Source organism: Gossypium raimondii, chromosome 13 (genome assembly GCF_025698545.1).
Source record: "Gossypium raimondii isolate GPD5lz chromosome 13, ASM2569854v1, whole genome shotgun sequence".
NCBI lineage: Eukaryota > Viridiplantae > Streptophyta > Magnoliopsida > Malvales > Malvaceae > Gossypium > Gossypium raimondii.
Genome location: NC_068577.1, coordinates 45,975,002 through 46,000,289, shown reverse-complemented (window position 1 = coordinate 46,000,289; position 25,288 = coordinate 45,975,002). Strand labels below are relative to the sequence as shown.

At 33.1% G+C, this 25,288-nt stretch overlaps 2 protein-coding genes across 4 annotated transcripts; one reads left to right on the top strand and one right to left on the bottom strand.

Moving 5' to 3' along the window:
* The first annotated feature begins 338 nt into the window (after positions 1 to 338).
* On the top strand, positions 339 to 4,979 carry LOC105782181 (ADP-ribosylation factor GTPase-activating protein AGD5). 2 transcript variants are annotated; one of them, XM_012606731.2, is made up of 11 exons: positions 339 to 630; positions 1,423 to 1,481; positions 1,655 to 1,745; positions 2,103 to 2,157; positions 2,254 to 2,344; positions 2,441 to 2,675; positions 2,991 to 3,186; positions 3,352 to 3,530; positions 3,739 to 4,176; positions 4,273 to 4,325; positions 4,563 to 4,979. In XM_012606731.2, the coding sequence occupies exons 1-11, from the start codon at positions 580 to 582 to the stop codon at positions 4,720 to 4,722; spliced, it is 1,608 nt and encodes a 535-aa protein (XP_012462185.1). In that variant the 5' UTR covers positions 339 to 579; the 3' UTR covers positions 4,723 to 4,979. The 2 variants fall into 2 exon arrangements, with proteins under 2 accessions (XP_012462185.1, XP_052482328.1); XM_052626368.1 differs by lacking the exon at positions 1,423 to 1,481.
* Positions 4,327 to 9,172, bottom strand: LOC105782182 (cytochrome c-type biogenesis ccda-like chloroplastic protein 2). 2 transcript variants are annotated; one of them, XM_052626369.1, is made up of 13 exons: positions 8,908 to 9,172; positions 8,726 to 8,824; positions 8,530 to 8,585; positions 8,100 to 8,230; positions 7,923 to 8,008; positions 7,770 to 7,801; positions 6,910 to 7,071; positions 6,370 to 6,442; positions 6,166 to 6,266; positions 5,962 to 6,054; positions 5,705 to 5,751; positions 5,440 to 5,551; positions 4,327 to 4,769 (listed from the first exon to the last, which is right to left on the bottom strand). In XM_052626369.1, exons 1-12 carry the CDS (start codon positions 8,996 to 8,998, stop codon positions 5,476 to 5,478), a joined length of 1,047 nt encoding a protein of 348 aa, XP_052482329.1. In that variant the 5' UTR covers positions 8,999 to 9,172; the 3' UTR covers positions 4,327 to 4,769; positions 5,440 to 5,475. The 2 variants fall into 2 exon arrangements, with proteins under 2 accessions (XP_052482329.1, XP_012462186.1); XM_012606732.2 differs by lacking the exon at positions 4,327 to 4,769 and having other exon boundaries at positions 5,326 to 5,551.
* Positions 9,173 to 25,288: the final 16,116 nt, after the last annotated feature.

Genomic DNA, 25,288 nt, shown 5'->3' with positions numbered 1-25,288 from the left:
ATAGTAAAATTATTGAATAAAAGCATATTAAATATGCGAAAATATCTCTAAGATAATAATACTCACTAAAAACAAAAATCGAAATTAAAGACGGGAAAGGCAGGCAACGTATTCACACGTACGAGGTAACCGTAAATGTAAAACTCCGCGGCGCCAACCAAAGCAACAAGTCCTCGCACGCGCGTGAAAAACCAAAGAGAAAATATAGGGGCCCGAAAATTCGAAACCGAAAATTCCCGGGAAATTAATAAATAAGATAATATTATAAAAAATTAAAATAAAGGTCAAAGGAGCGGAGACCAATTTTTTTTTCATTTAATTTTTTATTATTATTCTGCATTCATTTTCTTTTGAATCGCATAAAAAGTCCGAGGAAGAAAACCAGAAGGGGAGAGAGAGGGAAAGAAAGAGAGAAAGAGAGGCCTGGAAAAAGACCGAATTGACCTTATCTTTCTTTCGAAATTACCCTTTCTTCTTTATGTTCGACTCTTCGTAATCGCCATCGTCTCTCTCTCTCTCTCTCTCTCTCACGCACGCGCGCGCCATAGATTTTCTTTTTCCTTTTAGTTTTCTTGAAACATGAACGAGAAGGCCCACGTTTCAAAGGAACTCAACGAGAAACACCGAAAGGTGATCTTAATTTTACCATTTTTGACCTTCTTGTATTGTTTCGATCTGTGTTTGTTGTGTCATTTTCTGTTGTTGCTTTTTACCTGATTTTTCTTTTATTTCATCTGAATTTGTTGGTTATTTGATTTGAATTTATTTGTTTAATGAATTTGATCGAATTGAACGTCGAATGGCGAGTACGAGCTGATTTAAAAAATTGTTTTGTATCAAGGAAATGGTGATCATATTCAAATTATTATCAGGATAAGATCGGTTTAGATAGATCAAGTTGGGTGGTAAATTCATTGTGATCAATGGAATTTCTTCACTAAAAATTGCATTTTAAATAGTATCATATATTATGCTTTGCTGTTTTCGCAGATCTGAACTTGGGTTTTCTTAAATCAATTTTGCCTAATTATGCACTTCCTTTCTAATATCTTCGTCAAGTTTGCTGAATATGATTGATTTGTTCGTATTTTTAAAACTTTCCAAAGGTTGATCTTTGGACATCGGGAACAATTTTATGCAATCTTCCTATGTGGCAAAGAGGCCTATAAATTATATCTTGGAGGGCGCTAAATTCCTCCGTATTCTTTGCATGTATATGCATATGTGTACGTGTATGTATATGTATATATTATATATTATACATACATATTGTCCTGCATTTTCAATTCTTTTGCAGATATGTTAACCTATATGGTATGATAGACTCATTTAATGGATGGTTTTGGTTATTGCATATTTGATGACCAGTCAGCCTGTTATCTTATCTGGATTAAAGTTCTTATCTTTTGATCTCATATGTAGATTTTGGAAGGTCTTCTAAAAATTCCGGAGAATAAGGAATGTGCTGACTGCAAATCCAAGTATGTAACAAGAAAATCAAGAAAGATTATTGGGATATCATAATAGCAAATAAGGGAGTACCCAAAATAGACACTGTCTTAACAAAACGGATATTTTGTATAGGTCATCAGTCGGCGGTGATACCATTCATTTTCATCACAGGTTCTAATAATTGTCTCTTATTTCTCTGCAGAGGTCCGAGATGGGCTAGTGTGAATTTAGGTGTCTTTATATGCATGCAATGTTCCGGGATCCACAGAAGTCTCGGGGTGCACATATCAAAGGTGATTTTCTTATCTCCGGAGTCTGGAATGCATACTTCGGTTCTTCCTGACTCAGAAAATCTCATTGAATAGCTGACACTGTCTCAGTTTCTATTCTTAATTCACATATACATTTTGGTTTGTCACCAGTGATTGGATTGGTGTACTTACATTCTTAGAAACAAAACTTGGTGCGTCAGAAATGCACTTGACATGTATTCTTGACATAATTTTTATGATAATATCTTAGACTATAAAGGATTAGAGAGGTTAGGAATTAACTTTTTGAACTGACTGGCTGTTTCTGTTGCATCAGTGAACAGACTAAGCTTTATGTTTCCCCAGTGCATGTTTGCATCTTACTGTCTCTTGCTGCAGGTTCGATCTGCTACCCTGGACACATGGCTCCCTGAGCAGGTTGCTTTTATTCAATGTAAGCTTTCTTGTTAGGTCATGAAACTGTATAATTCTGATTGATATTGATGGAGTAGAGCATACTCATATGACTATGGCTTGTCTTATTATACAGCGATGGGAAATGAGAAGGCAAACAGTTACTGGGAAGCTGAGCTGCCCCCTCATTATGATAGAGTTGGAATTGAGAACTTCATCCGTGCAAAGTAGCCATTGGTTCTTCTTCTCTTTTTTTGGGTAGTATTTAGTTTTAGTGAAGAGCATTTTTGTACTATTCCAATATTTGTTGTATATTTTTATAGGTACGAGGAAAAGAGATGGATTCCTAGAAATAGAAGATCCAAATCACCACCTAGAGGGTTAGATGAAAGAGCTACTTCGCATTGGCAGAGACCCACAGAAAAAAGTGGTCATGGGCACGTTAGTAATTCTGATAATTCATTCGAGGAAAGGAGAACCATTCAAGCATCTAGCAGAAAAGAAAACCTTCCTGCAACAAGAATTAGTCTTCCTGTTCCTCCTAAGGGACCTAATCAGGTATTAAGTTCTTTTGCTGGTTATGTACTCTCATTTCTAACTCGTCTAGAAAACCACAATCATTCATGTTTTTCGTGATATATTTTATGTGAATAGCCTAAGAGCTAGTAGTGTTAAGAGTGAAAGTATGAGAAAATTGCCATGTGTAAAGAATGCAAACAAATAATATGAATTAGAACTATGATCTTGATATCGTTTTGCATATTGTTCAACTCGCTTTCTTTCTTCTCGTTATATCATATTTCTTCTGGTAATGTACTCTCTTTAATGTTCTAACAAATATTTTACTTTCGTACTGTTGTGCTGATCTAACAGGTTACACCTGTCCGGGAGCCTGAAACGGTTGTTGCGGCACCAGTTGAGGCAACAACTCCTCCCCCTGTCACGCCTCCTAAATTTGAGTATGCTACGGACCTCTTCAACATGATGTCCATGGATGATGCTTCAAGTGAAAATGCTTCTGGTTCTGGGGCAGCTTCTACTGATGATATTGATTGGGCAGGTTTCCAGTGTATGTCCTGAATTTCCCCATAGTTTTTGGTTATTGGAATTGCCTTACCTTTTATGTTTATTATGTTAACATCTTTCTACCAAGTGCCAACCACCTTGGTATTGAAAGTTATGGTGGTATCATTGTATTATTGCTGCTGGTTTTGACAAATGATAATTTTTGTAGCTGCTGGAGACACTTCTGCAACTGGCCAAAATGATCCACCAAAAGCTGGTGAGAAGAATACTCAGTCTGCTACTGGAATTGAGAATTTATTTAATGATTCGCCTCCAATAACAACCAACCAAGTCACAGAGAAGCCACAAAAAGACATAAAAGATGATATTATGAGCCTTTTCGAAAAGGTATGTTTTCAACATTGTTTTCTCGCATCTTAGGAACAGTTAGTGCAAAACAGAAACCTATACTGCTTGGCCATTTGCTGGTCGGAGCTAATCAGATTATTCCTTAACATTTCCCCTTGTCATGCGTTTGAACTTTGAACATGATTTTTTTGTCTCTTTTTATTTAGTGGGGTCTTATGTTGTTATCTCATGGTTCAATCAATTTCAGTCCAACACGCCGTCGCCTTTTGCAATGCATCAACAACAACTAGCTGCGCTAGCTCAGCAACAGTCCTTTCTCATGGCTGCTGCAGCTAAATCTGCTCCTGGAAATGCTCAACAGTCTCCATCCAATGGCACCATGATACCCACTCAACAACTAGCTATGTTAGCACAGCAACAGTCCCTTCTTATGGCTGCTGCAGCTAAAGCTGCTCCTGGAAACAGTCAACAGCCTCCATCAACCACCACAAGCTTACCCACTCAACAACAACTAGCTTTGCTAGCGCATCAACAGTCCCTCCTCATGGCTGCTGCTGGAAATATGCAACAACCTCCATCCACCAGCACTAGTGTACCCACTCAAGCTTGGCCTAACATTGGTTATCAAATACCTGGAATGATGATGCCAGTTGGTGCACAGGCTGATCTGCAGAAACTCATGCAGGTAGATTTCCTACTATAGTTGCAATAGTTTCTTTAAAGAAATATATCTTGCTAGTTTCTCATTTTTTTATCCCTTTTATTTTATACTCTGCTTTAGACAATGCAAATAGGACAGACTCAACAAGCAGGAAACAATGTTGCATCATCCAGGTACATATTTAATCTCTTTATTCTTGGTTTTATTGATGAGTTTCTCCTGTAATACTGGTCTACATTGCCACGAATTCTGGGTTATGCATTACACGTATTAAGTTTATAATTGTATTCCGAGAATCCCATGCCATGAACATGTTCTAATAAATAACTATTTGATGAATCATTAGTTTCACACTTAGGTTTTGCTCCATATTCCATGATCGTAACTTTTGCCGTGTCTTTTTCTTGCAGCTTTTATGCATTGGGGCAAGCTACCCCAGCAAGCAGTGTTGCAACTAATGGAGCAAGCAAGCCTCAATCGGCTTCTCCAGTTTCATCAACGAATTCTTCACAAGCAGGAAAGGATTATGATTTTTCATCATTGACACAGGGGATGTTCACGAAACGCTGAGTTGCAGCCAGGTGATGATTTTGGCTTTTGTTTTTGTCATAGTAAACCTAAAAACAAAAAGTTATTTTACAGGGAATTTACCTCTACCGGGGCACAATTGTAAACTATTTGTAGATGCAGCAATTTCAGTTTTTTTTCCCATTTTTTTATAGTTTCTTTTTATATCTCCATATCTGAGTGATGGCTTTATTTGTATGAATAGATGCTTGCCAAGCATTTAATAAATATACGAGATGTCTTAATTGTTCTCATTCAAACATGTTTCTTTGGGCAACATTATTTTGCATTTCGATATTCACATTAATCATATTTTTAGTTAAAAAAAAAAAGTTACCAGCACGATATTAACACGACATGCTCTAACAATATATATATAATTATTTTGTATGTGGATAAAATTTTAAATAAATATATAATAGATCTTTTGATACTTGAGACTGTTACTGCAAGAGACCAACCCCTCTAATTACCATCCTTTTGCGTACTTATTTAGAACATGCTATGGCTTTATAAGCAATTCAATGGCAATATCAATCCTTACAGCTTCTTAGCATAATCAAAACCACAATATATAAAATATCAAATGATGCCTAATTACCTATATTTGTAAAAGGGAGATTCATTATAAAATCAAATGATCTGGAAAAGAGAAAGAACACGAAATACTGATAACGTTGATCCAACATTTATGTATAATTGTCTGTAGTTCTATTTTACCTTGTGTTTATTTTGATCACAGAGAATTACATTCCTTTACATGGCCATCGTAGTAGCTGGGAAAAGCCTATCCAAGAAAGTATATACACCCCCACCGAGTAGAAGCGCACCACTGCAAAAGAAACCAAGTATTAACAGTCTGTCACACCGAATATACAGCAAATCTAAGAGCAATTATGAAGAAGAAATAAGACGCAGATGCTTCACCACGGCAGAGTAATATTACTTGACAAAAAATAGTGGTCAAGAACATTTTTGAGCATACCTCACCGGGTTGATCCATGCTGAGAATTTCCTGAACGACAACAGATTCTGCCAGTACATATATAGTTAAGTTGAATTTTCGAGTTAAAAACAATTGAAGTATTTTAGAAGCAAAAGTCGGAGTAAGATAAGGTGGCTGCAATTATTTTTGACTTATGACTGATTTTTCCGTAGTACAAGCAACGGATGTATGTTAGCCTTTAACAAACAGCCAACAAGATTCAGCTCTGATTTCAAAATGAATGGCATCATGCCTACCTGCAATGCTCCAGCAAAAGAAGCGGCAAGAAGTAGAGGAGCAACATAGCCGGTTGTATATGTCAAGAGTAAGCTGCCTCCTATTACTGGATCCTATTGTACAGGTGTAACACATTACGTATTGGATTTATGCCAAATAAAAAGAGATTTCGTTCTTCTATAGACTCAACAACAGCTACATAGTCTCTTTATTGTCGAGTTTACCTTGGATGTGGCTACGTATCCCAGCAAAGTGGCCAGCACTGGTGTGCTGCAAGGTGAGGCAGCTAATGCAAATGTAAGCCCAGCTAAATACGCTTGCACACCTAAAATACAAAACAAGTTCGAAATTAACACTTTGAAACCTTTTACAGGTTCATGCATGTAATTAATTTTCTTTTAGTAGGGTAAAATAATCGAGTCGTTTACCTGATGGCAAGTTGGCAGCTGCAGTGCGAGGGTCAAAATTGCTAAAGAAAGAGGGAAGTTGTAACTCGATGACCTGTAAGGTTTGTTTGGAGCAGAAGAACAGGAATTAGATTGGGAACGTCTGAGTGGAAGAAACTCAGGTACAATCGTACAAGGTTGAATAAGACATTGCTAATCTGGTTAGCCGTTCTGCATAGTATTAGAAGCTATCTGAAGTTGTAGATTTCTAATCCAGACAGAAATTTTAAGGCATCAAGTAACTTGTAAGAGCTGAATCCAACCTCCCGAAGAACTAGATGGAATGGAAAAACATCTAAAAGACACAGACACGAGCACAAATGACAATATGAGGAACAGGAATATAGGGGTTTCATACACACTGATACAAAATATGAACTTCAAAGGCAAAGTGTAATAATTCTAATCATATCAACAAGAGAAACTATATGATTGATGACAAATTACTTACCATCAACAAAACATTTAACCCGGGAAAAACTGCATAAACCAAATAACAACATTAGTAGTTTGATTCAATACCTCAAGTAGATTAAGACCCATGATAACAGCCAAACCAGAAGCAGCCAGTGGCAACCCTTGCCCTATCTGTCCATATGCCTTCCCAGCAAAGGAGGCTCCTATACCCAGGAGTGCTAATGTAGTCGCTAATCCTAGTGAGAAAGCCATTGAATTTGCAATTACCTGACAGAAAAAGAACCCAGAGTCATTTGAGAATAAACACTTATTACTTCCATGATTGTGTTTGTGCTTGTGCATCTCATGTACAAGAAAGGGAGGACCCGTGTATGCTTCAATCAGATTTAGCTATATTGGTAAAACTTAGAGGTGAGTGTTGGATACGGGTATTTGTTTTCCATTTTCTTTAAAATTTTCCATGTGTTTGGATAATGTATTGGACATGGGAGTTTCAAGAGAAATGAAGGGTCGAAGCAACATAGGACTTAGCTGCATAGACATGGTATGTCCCGACACGGGTATTTTTAAAATTTTTCTAAGCTCTTTTGGAGGGTTATATCACCATACCATGTCTGGATATATTCCAAACATGAATGTCTGATATGAGCACTTCAAAAAAAATGAAGAGTTGGAGCAACATAGAAAAGAAATGTAAAGAAAATATGGAACAGGCTGCACCAGTACTGCTGAAAACTCAACTTTGATCAATATATGTAACTTTTGGTTTTAAATTTTAGGTCATCTGCAAGCTAAAATTTTATTGACAGCTTTACTTGTTTTCTAATGATAGGAGCTTGCAATTACAATTGACTTACAAAAATATTCATTGCAACTGCCAACGCTTCAATGAAAATCAAAAGGTTCTATCTAGAAATCTTGTAGATGCATGCAGCAAAGAAGATGAATCACATAGCAAGTATTACCTCAGTTCTGCCCTTGCCTGAACCAAATGCACCTGGAAGGTTTGAACCAGACTCAGAAGAGCATAAAATTGAGAGGGACATACAAGAAAGTAACCGCACCAATTCATTTCAAACCATGCATTGAGATTAAGGCAAAGTATGCATATTACTTACCAATGTATCCAAGTGTTAATGGCAGAACACTTAGTGTACATGGTGAAAGGCTTGTTACAAGACCAGCCCCAAAAATAACAGCCAAACTGCAAAAGCCAGGGAAAAAGAAAATGACACATTACCGAACATCAACCACAAAAGAGCTACAGATTCAAAGGGAAAAACACGGAGAAGAACCTAGTAAAACTGAGAGCTGATAATTGGCCCTGAACGGCTTCATTAGCTTGTTGGCCAGCTGAATATAGTAGACCTCCAAACCAATCTCCAGAACTTCCATCAGCCAAAGTGTAAAGTGAAGCAGCTCCTTCCTACGTCCAAGGCAAATAACTCAAGTTCCTTACATTATCCGGACATATAACTTTGAGATATATATGCTCAAAATCAAAGGATACATATTAATTCAATTCCTCATTTTTTTTAAAAATAATGTCCTACGGATAAATACGAGGATATGACTCTCTAAGGTCTCTTTGGAAAATACATTTAAAAAATTGAACATATTTGTGATGGCACATACCAGAATCCAAAATAAACAAAGTTTCAAGACACTAGATTGAAGAAAATTGAACTTGACAAGATAACAAATAGACGTAATCAGTGAACTCACCAAAATATTATCTTCACTTAAAGCCTTTGCAGAGTCAATTGCAACCAAATTTGCCACTAAAGAACAAAGAAATGAAAACTCAAAAGATGAAAAAAACAACCCAGCACTCATAAAGTAACTTATAGCTAAATAAAATATTAGAAAAATCATAATATAGGATTAGCATTTCTTCTAATGGAAGAAGACAGTAATTTACCTGCTATAGTATTTACAAGAGCAGTAAATTTCAAAGACTCAAAATCATTGCAAAGATCCTGACCTCCTGTTGGTTTATTGATTGTCATAGTATATTTACCTGAAAAACAAAACTAAATAAGTTATAGAGCTTAAAATTCGATAATTTCAACAAATTAAACTAGTAATTAGTCTGTAACTTACCATAGCAGGTTCGTGGGTGATTTTTAAGGCTTGAGATTTTGAAGAAATTAGAGAAGGAAGAGGTGACGCTGTGGTTTAGAACTAAAGTCATCTTAAAGAGAACAGACTGTATTTGGCGGCAGAGAGAACTTTGGGGGGTGATTTTGAATTTGCTGAGGTTTTTATTTTCTCGGGAACCAAACAGAGAGAAGGAGATATTTAAGATGGTGTTTCGTGTTTTAAACGGTTTTTTGGAGTTGTAAGTTTAACTGATTGATGTTAACGGCTTAATTGGATCGATGGGCATTCACCAGCACGATTGACTGAATTTAATTGGATTTTTTTTTTGACAAAATATTAAGAAGGGTAAATTCTCGTGCAAGTCACTCAACTATGCTTAAATTTTTTTTTAGTCAACCAAATTTTAAAACTTTCAATGTGGTCACCAACCAAACGAGACAAATTTGTCAATTCCATATGCCATAGGGATGTTTAATTTCCTCTCTCTCTAATACTCATCAATCTATTTCGTACTCTTTTTTTTTGAATCACTTGATACATTTTAAAAAAATCAATACATATGTTTTTTATTTTTTATATTTTATATTTTATTTATAATTTTAGATTTTAAACCATTTTTATATTTTTTATCAAAAAATGATTTTTTTTAATTTGTTTCTTTTTAAAATTTTTAGAATTAGAACTAAATTAATAAATTTTATAAACATTAAAGGGATAAATTGGTTATTAAGCAAAAAGCCCATATCGACTTTTTGTCACTCGTCTAACTACAAATAACGGGCGAGTGATTAAAATATTTGATTTTGAAAAGTTGAGTGACTAAATTGAAAAATTAATAATTGGGTGACCAAAATAGAACTAAAGACATAATTGAGTGACTACTTTTGTACTTTACCCTAGAAGTTAATTTTACTACAAGTAAAGTGTTAGCTTTAATGTCCCAAGCTTTTGATATAACAACATTTAAGATAAATTTTATATGTATTATATTTCCTAAGTCATTTGGTAAAAATATGATTAAAAATTTTATCGAACATTTTCAAAGCATTTTCAAAGACTTGCAATCTACACAAAAACATCTTTTAGATGTATTTTAATTTATCTAAATATTTTTGGGTTAATATAAGTGTTTTAAAGTGTTCAAAAATATTTTTAAGGGACTTTGGCATGCGAGTCTCGAGACATACTCAAGACATGAAACTTTGAAGCAAAATTCTAATTTAAGGGTTGCATATCTAGAGACATTGGCTAGTATGTTTAGAGATATTTGACTATATGTCTCGATACATAACTTGTCAACAATTATATAATGACTATTTTTCAACCATGTCTCGAGACATTTTGCCAAGTCTTGAGACCTGGACTGCAGTGACACTTTTTTAACCTAAAATTAATGCTTCCAACGGCTAGTTTTCATCCCCAATGACCATAAACATCCACAGACTTTGTTCCTTGGTATAAATACTATTCAACAACACTTTAAGACTCGAGAAAGAGATACCCAAGCTTCAAACACAAGAGAAAACTCTATTGGGTCTAGTGCCCTAAGTGTAGTATATTCGTTTGTACACTTGTAGTTTATTCAAACAAATTGGTTAATAAAATTATTCATGAATTACATTAATATCCTTTGTATAATTTCTCATGTAGTTTTAGCATGTAAAGCAAAATAGAAGCAAATATTAGCTCATTGGTTGTATAATATTTAACTAATACTAAATGGTATTACATGGTTGGATCGTAATACGGAAAGACAATTTATATTAGTAGACTAACTTAAACATGTCATTAGTCTAATTGAAAATGAGAAAACTAATTGAAACATTAATATATCGTCTACAAAGTACATCGAATGACTCCCAAAAGATAGAGACATAGACGTGACTAACTAGATTGACAGTACATCGGATTGGACCCAAGCAGAATAAATCCTAAATTTGTTTTTTAATTTATTCACTTGTAATGTTAATAGTGTGACATAACTTAATCCTAAGTGGATGATAGGCTATGTATGTGTGACTCATATACTTTGATGTAAGTAAAAGTCTAAGTTTGAATAGATAAGTAACCGAAAGTTGGTACGTTGGGTATACAATTTCTGCAGTATGTAGCATCATTCCCAACAATGAAATTTATAGTCCAAGACATGGGTAAATGATATCCTCTCATTGGCATTACATGATAGATGAAAAGAAAACGTGATCACGGGTCGTTTGTCATTGTGATGAATGACTTAATTACTATTTGATAGTAGTTGACTTTTCATGAAGGAAGATATAATGGTTATCATGAGATAAAATGAGATCATATTGGGAGAATGAATTTATCCCAAAGAGATTAAGGATATCCTATAAGGATAACACACTAATGACAAGTTCATTGGATGAACACTGATCGAGTAGCTTTCGTAATGGTATGTCATTTGGGAGAGCTTAGCCAAGATACTATAGTAGAATGACTTTATGACTAAATGAGTTTATAATTAATAGGTGAAAAGTTGTAACTTAATTATAAATCATTTGAGCCCTAATCACATATGTTCAATTGGTTTTTCCACTAGCTCATTGAAACTAGAAATGAATTGCATGTTGAATTAAATGAACAAAATGGATAGAAACGATAAGGTTAAAGAAATGAATAACATTTGGAAATGAAGTTTGAAAATGGAATTAAATTAATTGGTCATTTTGAATCCGTTGAATGTAGAAAACTTAAATATATTTTCTCATAGATTCTTTAACGTTAAAGTTATCATGATTTTAATGAAATCGAATTGAGTTGAGAAAATTATTTAATTGGAAAATTAATTAATTTAAATTAATTTATAATGTTTATTTTAAAAAATAGAAAAACATGTATTGGGTTGGATTTAATTATAAAGTGCTAGGTTAAAAGTCCAGGAAGCACTTATAATTGAACCCGATACATGAGAGACCCAAAGTCCCTCATATTGAATATAATGGTATAACAAACCCTAGTATTTTAAACTAGGGTTGCCACACTTCTCTCTCTTAATTCAACTAGGGGATTGTTTTTCTATCAACTAGGCATTAAATGCATTCTACTAATTCAACTAGGGTTTTACTACCTCTCCCTATAAATAGATGGCATCAGCGGGGCTAAAAATACAACTAGTTATCTACAACTTTGAGATGTTACTATTTTTCTTGAAAACAGTAAGAATTTATTTCTAAGTACAAATTCTTTTTTCTGATAATACCAATTCTACTGGTTTCTATAAGAGAGAAAGTTTTACTTTCCCACTAAAAGTAAAGAAAATATTTTTAGGTTTTGTGTTTGATTAGAAAGTGTTCGAGCCCACACTTAAAGCAGTTCGTGGTATGAGAATAGCGAAAAAGGTCGTTCAATTGAAAGCTGAGAAAGACAAGGATCCATCTAGCCCAAAACACAAATGTGATTTCAGGAAAATGTATATAAATATCATAAATTGGCTCGATTTTTATAATTTTATTTTTCTGTTGTGCAAGAAACCATTTTCAAACTGAATTTTTTCCAACAATTGATATCAAAGCCAGGTTTGGGTGGTGCTATGTTTATAGTATAAACCGATACCGGAATCTTCTCTCTTTTTCATGTGTGATTAATTTTTTATAAGATGTAACATTCTTGTAACTATTAGCATGTTTAGGAATATGTATGTGAATGAATGTACAATTATTATTTTGTTATTTATACGATAAAGTAATTTTGCCAAAGTTGTGATTCCTATAAATTTGAATGTAATTATTATTATTATTCAGGTATGTGATTAAATTGTGGACTATCATCCCTACATAAGATTTAATTTATATTATTATTTTAGAATAATTTATGTGAGTCAAAAACAAACATAAGTCTTATGTAACCACTATTTTTGGCAAAACCGGGAGAATTGAAATGCATCCAAGCTAATCAAAACGACGCAAACCTGAACCAACCAACCGGTGAAAGACCGACTGTGGTTCAGTAGAGAAGGTTATCAATGGTTCGACAATGATGGTCGATGGTAGTGGCCGGGGATAGAGGCTGACGATCTTGGTCGGTGGCGGATGATGGTGGTTGGCAATGGTCTGGTGATGGGCAAAGGTAGTCCGATGATTGCTGACAACGATGGTCGATGGAAGAGGACTAACGATGGTGATGGTTGACGGTAGTGGCTGACGACAGAGGTCGAAAATAGTCTGACAATGGCCAAAGAATGTTCGACGATGGTCGGTGACAATGGTCAGTGGCGGCCTAACAGCAACGACGCGATGACAGTGGTGGTTAAATGACAGCGACGTGAACTGGTCCTACAACAGAAGTTCATAGTGGCAAACTAGAAGGCCTAAAATATCCTTTGGGATGACTTTTGTAATTTTATTATTCTTCTAGGATGGAATAATTTAAATTTTGGCTAGTCAGGGTCTTTTAAATTTTATGCTTTTATTCATGATAGCATGATGATATTTATTCGAATGCAAATGTATGTCCATGCATATGTATGATAAGCATGCCTTATAGTTTAGGGAAAAATTTCGCATATATTTGTCATACATATATTAATCATTTATGATTAAAACCGGACATTAAAAACTTTGCATGTCTTTTAAAGATTAAGTGGGAGAAAGTCTTTAAACAAGACCTACGACCTCCATCAATGGTATCTTATGATGACATGACTATTTAACTATCCGACGGTAGGATTGCCATGTGGATTTCATTGAAGAGATTTTCATAAAGTAAAAAGAATTATCTCGTAATCGTTATGATAGTTGGGCGGCCATATTGTAGGTATTATCATGCGATATAAAAAGAAGTTTTTCTTCAAAGAAGACAACTAGTCACAACATGTCACTCAGTGAGATTGTCTCACGATGACTAATTTGTGGTACATGATGTGATAAGTGTTATGTTGGAAAAAATACGGTTAAAATTTTTTTTATTGCACAACAAAAATTAAAAATTTTGAAAACCAATCCGGTTTGTGATATTTATTGTAATAAACCAAACCGAAATCATACCTGTGTTTTCGGATAGACGAATCCTTGTCATTCTTGACTTTCAACCAAATGATCTTTTCCATTATTCTCGTACCACAAATTACTTTGAGTGTGGGCTTGAACAAATCGAATCAAAACACAGAACTAGAAATAGTTTTCTTTTCTTTTAGGTCAAAACAAAAATTCTCTTCTCAAATAGAAATCGAAAAAATTGTTATTCCAGAAAAATATATTTAATAGTTGAGAACAAATTCTCTCTATTTTTATCAGAGTAACAATCTAAACAACGAATTCCTTAAACTTAGCCTAAATATGACTATATATATAGTAATGTCTCATTCCCTAGCTAGGTCAAATACAAGCCATAAGGCTGGATAAAATGTGTTATGCATATGAAAACACCCTTGACTTATTTGTGCATTTCGTCGCTCCAATGTCGCGACATTAAACTTTTTAGGTGACTTCTTTGGCTTCGAAGTGCGGTGTTGCGACACCACGTGCTAGTGCCGCGACGCTGGCGTCGTCCTTTGTTTCTTAACCTGGAAACAATGTTCTGCACACTAAATCGACTTATTAGTCCTTCCCTAGGCTCGTATTGGCCAATAGGTCATTATATTGCCAAAATATACGTAAAAATACTTATTTTGCTAAAATTAAACATAAGCTAATAGAATTGGAAAACGTAACAAAATAATCTAAAACGACTAGAAAACAATATCGTTAAATGTCGAAAAGATTTTAATTTGCCACACTGAATTGTGGCAATCATTAGCTGGTTCGCATGATCTTTCACATGCTATCGATAATCAATTGTCGCATATATGTAACTTGTAACAGCCCTAACCCGTATCCGTCGCCGTAATAGGGTTACAGAGCATTACCGTAAAATTGTAACATAAAATGTAACACCCCTAACCCGTATCCGTTGCTGAATTAGGGTTACGAGGCATAACCAAACAAACACAACCATTTTAAAAAAAAAAACCAAACTGATCACAAACATGGAAATTAAACCATTTTCTCATGGCTATTTATATTTTACAATCCAAATCTAACCAAAATCATATTCAAACCTATACATGCCATAAGGTCGAGTTCAAAATTTTAAAAAAATACCAAAAGAAGTCGATAGTGTGATAGACTATGCTGATGATCCCCGAGCTCGTAACGCGTCTCCAAAATCTATAAATCAAATGGACAAAAACAATCAAAGTAAGCTTTCATAGCTTAGTAAGTCTATAGCATATCTAAAATACATATAAAAGAATGTATATTTAACTAATACACATAAGCAGACATATGTATAGACATTATATGCATATAATCAAGTTACCAACATAATCATTAACGCATATCTGATTTCTAGTGTATTTTTCGTTCGCACTTCATCGGATCCATTTATATATAAATTTCCAAATAAATATACCAATAGCATATTTTTATACTTATCAATTACAAGTACCGAATACACTTATACAATTAAAATCCACATATGCCGAATGTGTTCATATATATATATATCCAACAATTTCATGACAACCAATATATGCACATACTCAATAATCACAAAGATTCAAATGTTTATACACTCATCAAACACATTGAAACAAATGTTCATATATTTGTCCATTACATATAATCAAAAGCATATATATATATGTATATATATATTTATACCCAATGCATATAATCACTTAATTTAAACAGATTCACTAGCACTTCATCTACTAGGTTTAAAGTCTAATTCAGTTCACCTAGCACTTAGCACCTAAGCTTATAGCTTGATTCAGGTTCAAGGCACTTAGCACTGCTAGACATATAGCTTTGAATAATTTCACTGGCAATAAATCCGATTGATCTTGAGCTTTAACAAAAGAATCTCAATTCACGAAGTTGTATCTCTTATTTGTATATAAAATCCACACAAAATTCAGCTCAATATTCATAACTTATATCTTTAAAAATACATGGATAAATATAAATCCCAATCATCAAATCTAACTTAAATAACTCAATAATTCAACCAAAACACATTTATGTATATATAACCTCATACTTTAGATTCCACTTCTAATATCATAAAATTTAACTTATAATATACTAGGTACCTTTAACATTTGAATTCCATATATACCCATACAATTTCATATACCATCTCAATACAGGACCTTATACATGTACATATATGCATATTGAATCTAACAAACATATATTACTCTATACTTATATTGAAACAAGAACATATACCTATATACTCATACATATTCAATTTAACATATATATATATATATAAATACAATTTCATACTTATACTCAATATAAATATTTATTCATAAGTATACATACTTATTCACTCCAACTTATACAACTATTTTATACTAAATTCACACCTTATTCACACACACATACATATGTTCGAATATATCTCATACCTTTGTAATTTCATACCTAATTTCAATACAACAAATTTTACATGTATATACATGTATATTCGAATATAATTTGTACATATATGTTCATACCTAAATTTATTTCAAGGACATTCATATGCATATTTGCATATTCATAGTCATTCAAATCTAGCATATATATATATAATTTCATACTTTCAATTCCAATTTTTATACTTTTAAAATCAACTCAACACACATACCATTGATATACATACTCATATGCTGATTTAATAAAATTAAATAGCTAATAGACTTACCTCGGACGATGGAAAATCAAAATCGGACGATTATTCGACTAATTTGGCTTTTCCCCGATCTAACTCCGATTTCTTTGGTTCTCGATCTAAATATATTCAAAATAAGATAATTTATTTATTAACACATTCAATTTAATCCAAAAACACATAATTTGGCAAATTACTATTTTGCCCCTAATATTTACACCTTTTTGCAATTTACTCCCTATTGCATAAAACACAATTTATACAAAATTTGCCCATACCACACAAGGGCTGAATATTCATGGTTCTCATACAAGTCCACACATTGCATTTATTTCACATTTTAGTCCCCCAAAAATTTAAATTTCACAATTTAGCCCTATTTACTCAATTTCACTAAAAATTCCAATACAAAACATATTAATCTATCACATATCTTTCATTTTTCATCATCAACTATCACAAAGTCCAAGCATTCATCAATGGCACATTTCAAAATCATCAACAATTCACAAAATTAAAACATGGGTTTTGAAGAACACAAAGCAACGATCTCAAAACGTAAAAATTATCGAAAACCTAACAAAACACATACCGAATTAAGCTCCCAAAGGTGCGAATGTTTAAAGCTTCCAAAGCTTTATTTTTCTTCTTAGAATCGGCCAAGAAAGATGAACACATGCATGGCCATTATTTATTTATTTAATACATATTAATATACATTTTACAATTTTAACCTTAATGATTTAATTAGAAAACTATTTAATGGTTGCATAATTCTAATGATTAAATTACAACATAAGGACTCCATATAATAAAAATCATAGCAAATAGGTACCTTTGCATATAGCATGCTAATTTTGCATTTTACACGATTAAATCCTTTTAATTAAATCGAGCACACCAACGATAAAATTTTCACACGAAATTTTCACACATATAAATTAACATACTGTAAACTAAAAAATAATATTAAAATATTTTTCTGACTCGAATTTGTGGTCCCAAAACCACTATTCCGATTAGGGTCAAAACCGGGTTGTTACATAAAAACATACATTTCCAATCATTTCATTAAACATAGCAAAGTTCATTCATACACATGCATAACGTCCCTTAATCGAGCCTTCGATGCCTTAGAAACACTTTAGAAACAATTCGAGACTAAATTGGAAACATTTGAAATATGGTATATAAAGCTATACCAATGCCACAATATTTATCAAACTATATAACTATCAACTCACAAATTAGTAGGTCAATCAATGTAACACCTCTAACCCATATCCTCACCGGAATAGGATTCGAAGTATTACCGAAGTTTATAGATCAAGTGAAAACATTTCATATCATTTCTCATTCATATTAGAAATCAATCAATCATAATCAATTATATTGTCCTTTATGTGAGCCTTCAAGGCTCAAACTAATTCGAACACTCAGAGAATTTTTCGCAAAACTTCAAAATTTTTCCTAGGTGTAGGGGACACACGCTTGTGTGGCCAGGCCGTGTGTCTCACACGGTCAAGAGACATGCCCGTGTGCTAGGCCGTGTGAGCATAATGACTTGCATTAATTAGGTGCAGGAGTCACACGGCCAAGCCACACGCCCGTGTGCTAGGCCGTGTGGACAATTTTGAGCATTTTCTTTCTCAATTTTTAAGATGTAGGGGACACACGGCCAAATCACACGCCCATGTGATAGGCTGTGTGTCACACACGGCTGAGACACATGCCCGTGTCTCTGCCCTTGTGGATGAAAATAGACCATTTCTAAGGCCACATTTCTCACCCTTTTTTTGGTTTCACCTAAACATATCAATTTGCACACTTACAAGCCATAACAAGACCCTCAATTCAAGCCAAAATCAAACTTTATACATCACATATGTTCAAGTATCCAAACTTGCCAAAATAACCATACACATATATGTATATTTTACCAATTTTGCTATCTCAAACCATTCATTATTATGCCTATATAACTTCCATCATTCAACCATTTCAAACACATATCAAGCATGATAAAGACATATAATTACATCAAAATATGCCCAACACAAGTCATTCCAATGGTTAATTACAACAAAAATACTTTTAATTCAACATGGATCAAATTACCCTATACATGCCATTATAACCAAAAGTAATTTACTAATTATACCGAAATGAGCTAAAGGATAGTATGATATTGCTCTGACCAGCTTCCAACCTTTACGAGCTTCCGAGTACTATAAAACAGGAAAAATAGAATAGAGTAAGCTTTTAAAGCTTAGTAAGTTCGTATAACGGGAAATTAACTTACCATTCATTTACATTTAAGGTAAGCATACAAGGCATACTCAAACAAGATAGCCAAAGCCTTAGCACATATCCTCATCAATCATGTTAAACATGTATTTCATATAAATGTTAAGGAACATGTATGAGCTAAACAATATCAAGTTTCCATGTTCATAACTTTCCACTTCTTGTGTTCATAAATCCTTTCCATGCATTTTAGGTATATGCGGGTAACGATTCACTTTGAATTCATTAATTTTCTCATATCAGGATTTTGCTCGTTGAATCATTTAAAATATCGATGGATACCTGGGTAGTACACACAAAGTGTACAAATCTGTAATCTTTCAATTCAAATTCTGGAATGCTCATATTAGCACATAAACGGGAAGCTCTTTCGAGCTACATAACGGGAAGCTTATATGAGCCATGTAACGGGAAGCTTCGGAGACCATTATTGGGAAGCTCATACAAACCAATGTCGGGAAGGTTCGAGCGAGCCAATATCAGGAAGCTCTAGAGAGTCATTAACGAGAAGCTCACAAAGAGCCTTTAATCGGGAAGCTCACGAAGAGCCATATATCGGGACGCTCATAAGAGCTGCGGTGTGTCCACAATACATATAGGATCACAACCAAATCAGGATGCTCTGAAGAGCTATTAATGGGAAGCTCGCAAGAACCATATATCGATAAGCTCATGAAAGAAAATAACAGGACGCTCTTTCGAGCTGTGGTGTGTCCGTAACACATGCAAGACCACAACTAATATGGGAACCCTGTATCCATCGAATTTTATTTATTCAAACGGGACTTAATACTTTGTCGGACATTGTCGAATATGTGACTGATTTAATTTTCATACATGTCAATTACAGAATTCACATACACAACATTCAATTCCAAACATATAAATATACAATTTAGTTACATGAACTTACCTCGACAAGTGTTCGTGGATTTGTAATCTACTAATCCGACACTTTTTCTTTTCCTCGATCTAACTCCGTATTTTGGTCTATCTGGATCTATATGAATGAATTTATCATTAATTTAATACAATTCATACTCAATTCCATCCATTTCACATCTTAGGCAAAATTACCATTTTGCCCCTATACTTTTAATTAATTCTAATTTCGTCCCAAGGCTCGGAAAATAAAATTCATGCAATTTAATTCTGATTCCAAGCCTAGCCAATTTTCATATATCACAATAGCAACCCATGTATTTCACAAAATTTATAATTTTTCCATGAACTTTACATCTTTTCAATTTAGCCCCTAAATCATAATTTCATCAAAATTTACTTTACAAAAGTTGTTTATCTATCAATAACCTTTCATTTTCTACCATAAAGCTTCATAATTCATGCATACTCATCCTTTTCAAAACCCTAGTACTTTGATAACTTTATAAATTAATCCCCGAGATAGGTTACGATCTCGAAAATATAAAATTACTAAAAACGGGACAAGAATTCATACCTAATTATGCCAAAATAGCTTGCTTGAACTCACCATCCATAACTAGGGTTTCCATGTCTTTAATTTTGGAAAGATGATATAAAATGATGATATTTCTTATTTAATTAAAATATCATCTTTTATTATTTCATCTTTCCAATTTAGTCATTTTCTTTATTTAATTTTCCATTGATGAATCATCATACTTCTCTACTAACTCCTCTTAATGGTCTATTTGCCATATAATGACCTATAATTTTGAATTCCATAGCTATTTGATACCTATAGCTACTAGAACTCAACTTTTGCATTTTATGCAATTTGGTCCTTTCCATCTAATTAGACATGTAATCTATAAAATTTTTTTACAAAATTTTCATACGATATTTCAATCATAATGTAGACCATGAAATAATATTAAAATAATTTCCTTCCGGACTCAAATTTGTGGTCCTAAAACCACTATTTCGATTTCACTGAAAACGGACTGTTACAATTAACATCCCAAATACTTTCCATTCATAACATAATAAGGTCTTATAAGTTGTATTACATAATCATCAACCTTTTCTTAAAACAATGAACCATTCCATTTACTTACTTACCATTTCATTTACTTAGCAAAAGCTTAATTACATTATCAATTTACGAATTAGTGTGTTTATTCATAACATAAGTAAATTCCTTCCATATAAGTAAGTTATTTAACTAATCAATCCTTTTATTTCATCATATTACATCTAAACTATGAACTTACCATTTCATTACCTTTTATTACCCATTTCATTTGCATAACACACAAGACATAAGCATAAACATCAATCATAACCACAAGCTAGTGCATTTAAACATAATTCTTTTGGAATCAACTACATGATAAACCATTTCATAAGAAATTACATATTTTGATTTATACCACCTTTTCATGAACATAAGCATATTACCATTTGAACAATTACCATTTCAATGTATTTCATTAAGATTAAGCATGATATAATCCAATCATAAGCTTGACACAAGCCTAAGCATCATCCACAACACATGTTAGAGCATCAACTCATAAATCACTTGAAATAACATAAGGTAAGTCATATACATGAACAACACCATTTGAAATAATCAATTTCATGAACATAAACATAATTTAATTAAACATTACCGTTTCATTCCTTTTCATATATTCATGACGTAAGTCATTTGAATATTTACCATTCCTTTCATTTACATCATTGCTCACATGAGCTGTGAAATGGACTTGCTCACACGAGTTGTGGAGTATCCGCAACAAATGTAGGACCTCTGTAACACCCTTAACCCGTATCCGTCGCTAAAATAGGGTTTTGGAGCATTACTAGATTTTACATTTTAAAACTATCAAAATTTAAAAGATTTACTTCACAACATCAATCAATGCAAAACCAAATAATGACATACATATTGTCCCTTTTACAAGCCCTCGAGGCCCTAAAAACACATTAGAAACAATTCGGGACTAAATCATAATCATATAGAATTTTTCAGGAAAAGGTGAAAATTTTCAAAACTGCAGGGGTCACACGGCTATGTGATCCACACGGCTGAGAGACACGCCCGTGCCTTAGGCTGTGTGGACATTTGAAATAGGGACGCACGGCTGTGTCCCAGCCCATGTCCTTGCCCATGTAACTCTCTAACTTGGGTCACACGGACAAGCCACACACCTGTGTGCCAGGTCGTGTAACTCTCGAAATGCAACCTTTAAAAGCCTATAGGGGACACACGGCTGAGACACACGCTCATGTCTTTGACCGTGTGGACGAAAAATAGGCCATTTTCGAGCCATTTTTCTCACCCATTCATGCACACACCTATAACCAATTTACCATATGTAATCAAGCATCCCAAAGTACACCAAACCATACAACAACAAGCTGTCGAAAGAGGTACATATTCATACAACCAATATACCTAAAAGGCACCTCAATCACAACAATTAAACATGTATAACTAAATGCTTAGTTTAGCCAAAACTTACCATTTTGTACACATATCAAATCCACACTCATATGTACCTAATTTACTATTTAACATTTAACATCATCTAAGCATCATAAAGACTATAAAGTCATCCATCAAAAGGCCACATACATATATCCACATATCAACCATTTCAATCATTTAAAATACCAAATTTACAAGCCAAAACATAATGGCTAAAACATCAACCAAACCTATACATTTATATATTTATCCAATTATCAATTAACTTGTTTCCATGCCAAAACATAACATAATTGCTACATAATCACCACACCATATTAGATTCATACCATATCTAGTTGAAAACCTTTCCAAAGCACACCATATCTTGACCATTTTTTGGTCAATTCATTATATATCACTTTGGCCATTCAAACATGTTTTAACACATTATCAAATTAACACATATCAATAAGGCACCAAATGTACCAAGGCTACATCACCCAAAATGTCATATACATGCCAAACTCGTCAACTAACATTCAACCAATCATCAACCATAAGTCCACCTATACATGCCACTATAACCTTAACCAAGACATCAAAATCTACAGATATAATCGCTGGATAGTGTGATAGTTCTTCGATGAGCTTCCAAACCGATCGAGCCTCCGATAATTTATAAAGTAAGGGATAAACAACTACATATGCAATGAATGCTTAGTAAGCTCGTACAAACTTTAAACATAATATTCCAATTCAATAATGAAATTTATATGATAAATATAAAGCTATACCAATGCCTCAAGATTTATCAACTACATAACCACCAACTCATAAATGAGTAAGTCTTTCAACATCATATATATTTTCATTCCTAACATAATAGGATTTTATAAAAAATTTATACCATCATTAACCTTTTCATAAAACTACGAATAACTTCATTTTACGTACCTTCCACTCAATTTATTAAGCATAAACTTAAATAACAACATCAATTAACTAATTAATATATTTATTCATAACATAGGTAAGTTCAACCATAACATACGTAATTTCTCATATATAAGTACATTATTCAACTCATCAATCCTTTTTCATCATATCACATTTTAATTATGAATTTACCATTTCATTACCTTTTCTTTCCGTTTCATTTGTATAATACAAGACATAAACATATACATCAATCATAATCTCAAGCTTGACATAAGCCTAATCACCATCATCAATACGAAGTTAGTGCATTTATGTATATAACTCATTTGGGGTCAATAACATAATAAACCATTTTATAAGAAATTCCACTTTTGAATCTTACCACCTTTTTATGAACATAAGCATATTTCTATTTGGCCAATTACGATTTCAATGTATATCATTAATATTAAACATGATATAATGTAACCAAAAGTTTAGCACAAACCTAAGCGTCATCCATAATCTCAACTAATGAATTCATTTATGTTCAGGTCAATATTCAATAAATAACAAATCTTTCAATTTCATTAAACAAATTACCTTACCAAGATTTTCCATACAAAGAATGACTTACGGATAAGAGTACATTGCCAGTCCAACCAAAAACACCAAATGCTCAGACGAGCCAATCCCTCCAACACACCAATGCTCATATGAGCTAATCCCTCCAACACACCAATGCTCATATGAGCTAATCCAACCAACACTCCAATGCTCATATGAGCTAATCCAACCAACACACCAAACAGAGTGTATAACACGAGAGTTCCTAACAAATTTTGAACCTCGGTTTACTTGGGTAATATGAAAATGAATCACTCCATAATCATCTCCACTCCAATCCCCCATAACACACCAAATCACGACTGTACTCTATCCCGCGTTCAATCTAATCCGAGTAATCAAATTCAATATTATATCTCAAATTACCACTAATTATCAACAATTAAAAATAAATACACAAGTTGTACCATGTTAATCTACTCAAAAATTCATATTGATGTTAAATTCTAACCGTACGAACTTACCTGGCTAAATTGAAAAAATGTCAAAGTACAGGGGCATTTTTGTAATTTTTTATTCTCCTCGATTTTCTACTTGACCTTGATCTAAATTAATAATTTCATTCAATTTATTAATTCAGACAGTAAAACAATTTATTTTATGAAATTTAGTATTTTTGACATTTTTACAAAATTGCCCTTAACATTTTAATTTTATTCAGTTTGGTCCCTGAGCCTAAAACATGCAAATTTACCATTTTTAATGCAAACCCATGCTAGAAGAATATTCATGTAACAGCCCAATTTTGACCCTAATCGGAACAGCGGTTTCGGGACCACACATCCGAATTTGAAAAATAAAATTTAATATTTTTATTCTGTGTGAATTGACATGTGTGAAAGTTTCGTAAATTAATTTTATTGTTTGAGTGCTTAATTTGAAAAATGGGTTTAATCGCGTAAAATGAAAATTTGATAGATAAATGTGTGACTGCCTAATTGAACTTGTCTTTATAATATGATGCACTTATGTTGAAATTATGCCATAGCTAATATTAGTGGAAGGCTAAGGACAATGTTAACCTTAAAATATATAGATGTTATATTTATTTATATAAGGTTAAATTTGTAAATTAAAATTACATTATAATATATGTTAGATAAAAACATAAAAAAATAAAGGTTATTATCATCTTTCTTAGCCGAATGCATGCAAAAGAAAAAGAAAATAAGCCAAGCAATATTCGACCAATTTGAAGCTTAATTCAAGGTTAGTTTTTGTTCGGTTTTTGATAATTTTTACGTTTTTGAGATCGTTGCTTTGAATACTTCAAAAGCCATGTCTTAATTTTGTGAATTGTTGATGATTTTGAGAAATGCCATTAATGAATGCTTGAGCTTTGTGATAGTTGATGATGAAATATGAAAGATATGTGAAAGATTAACATGCTTTGTCTTTGAATTTTTGATGAATTTGAGTAATTAGGGTTAAATTGTAAAAATAAATTTTTAAGGGACTAAAATGTGAAAT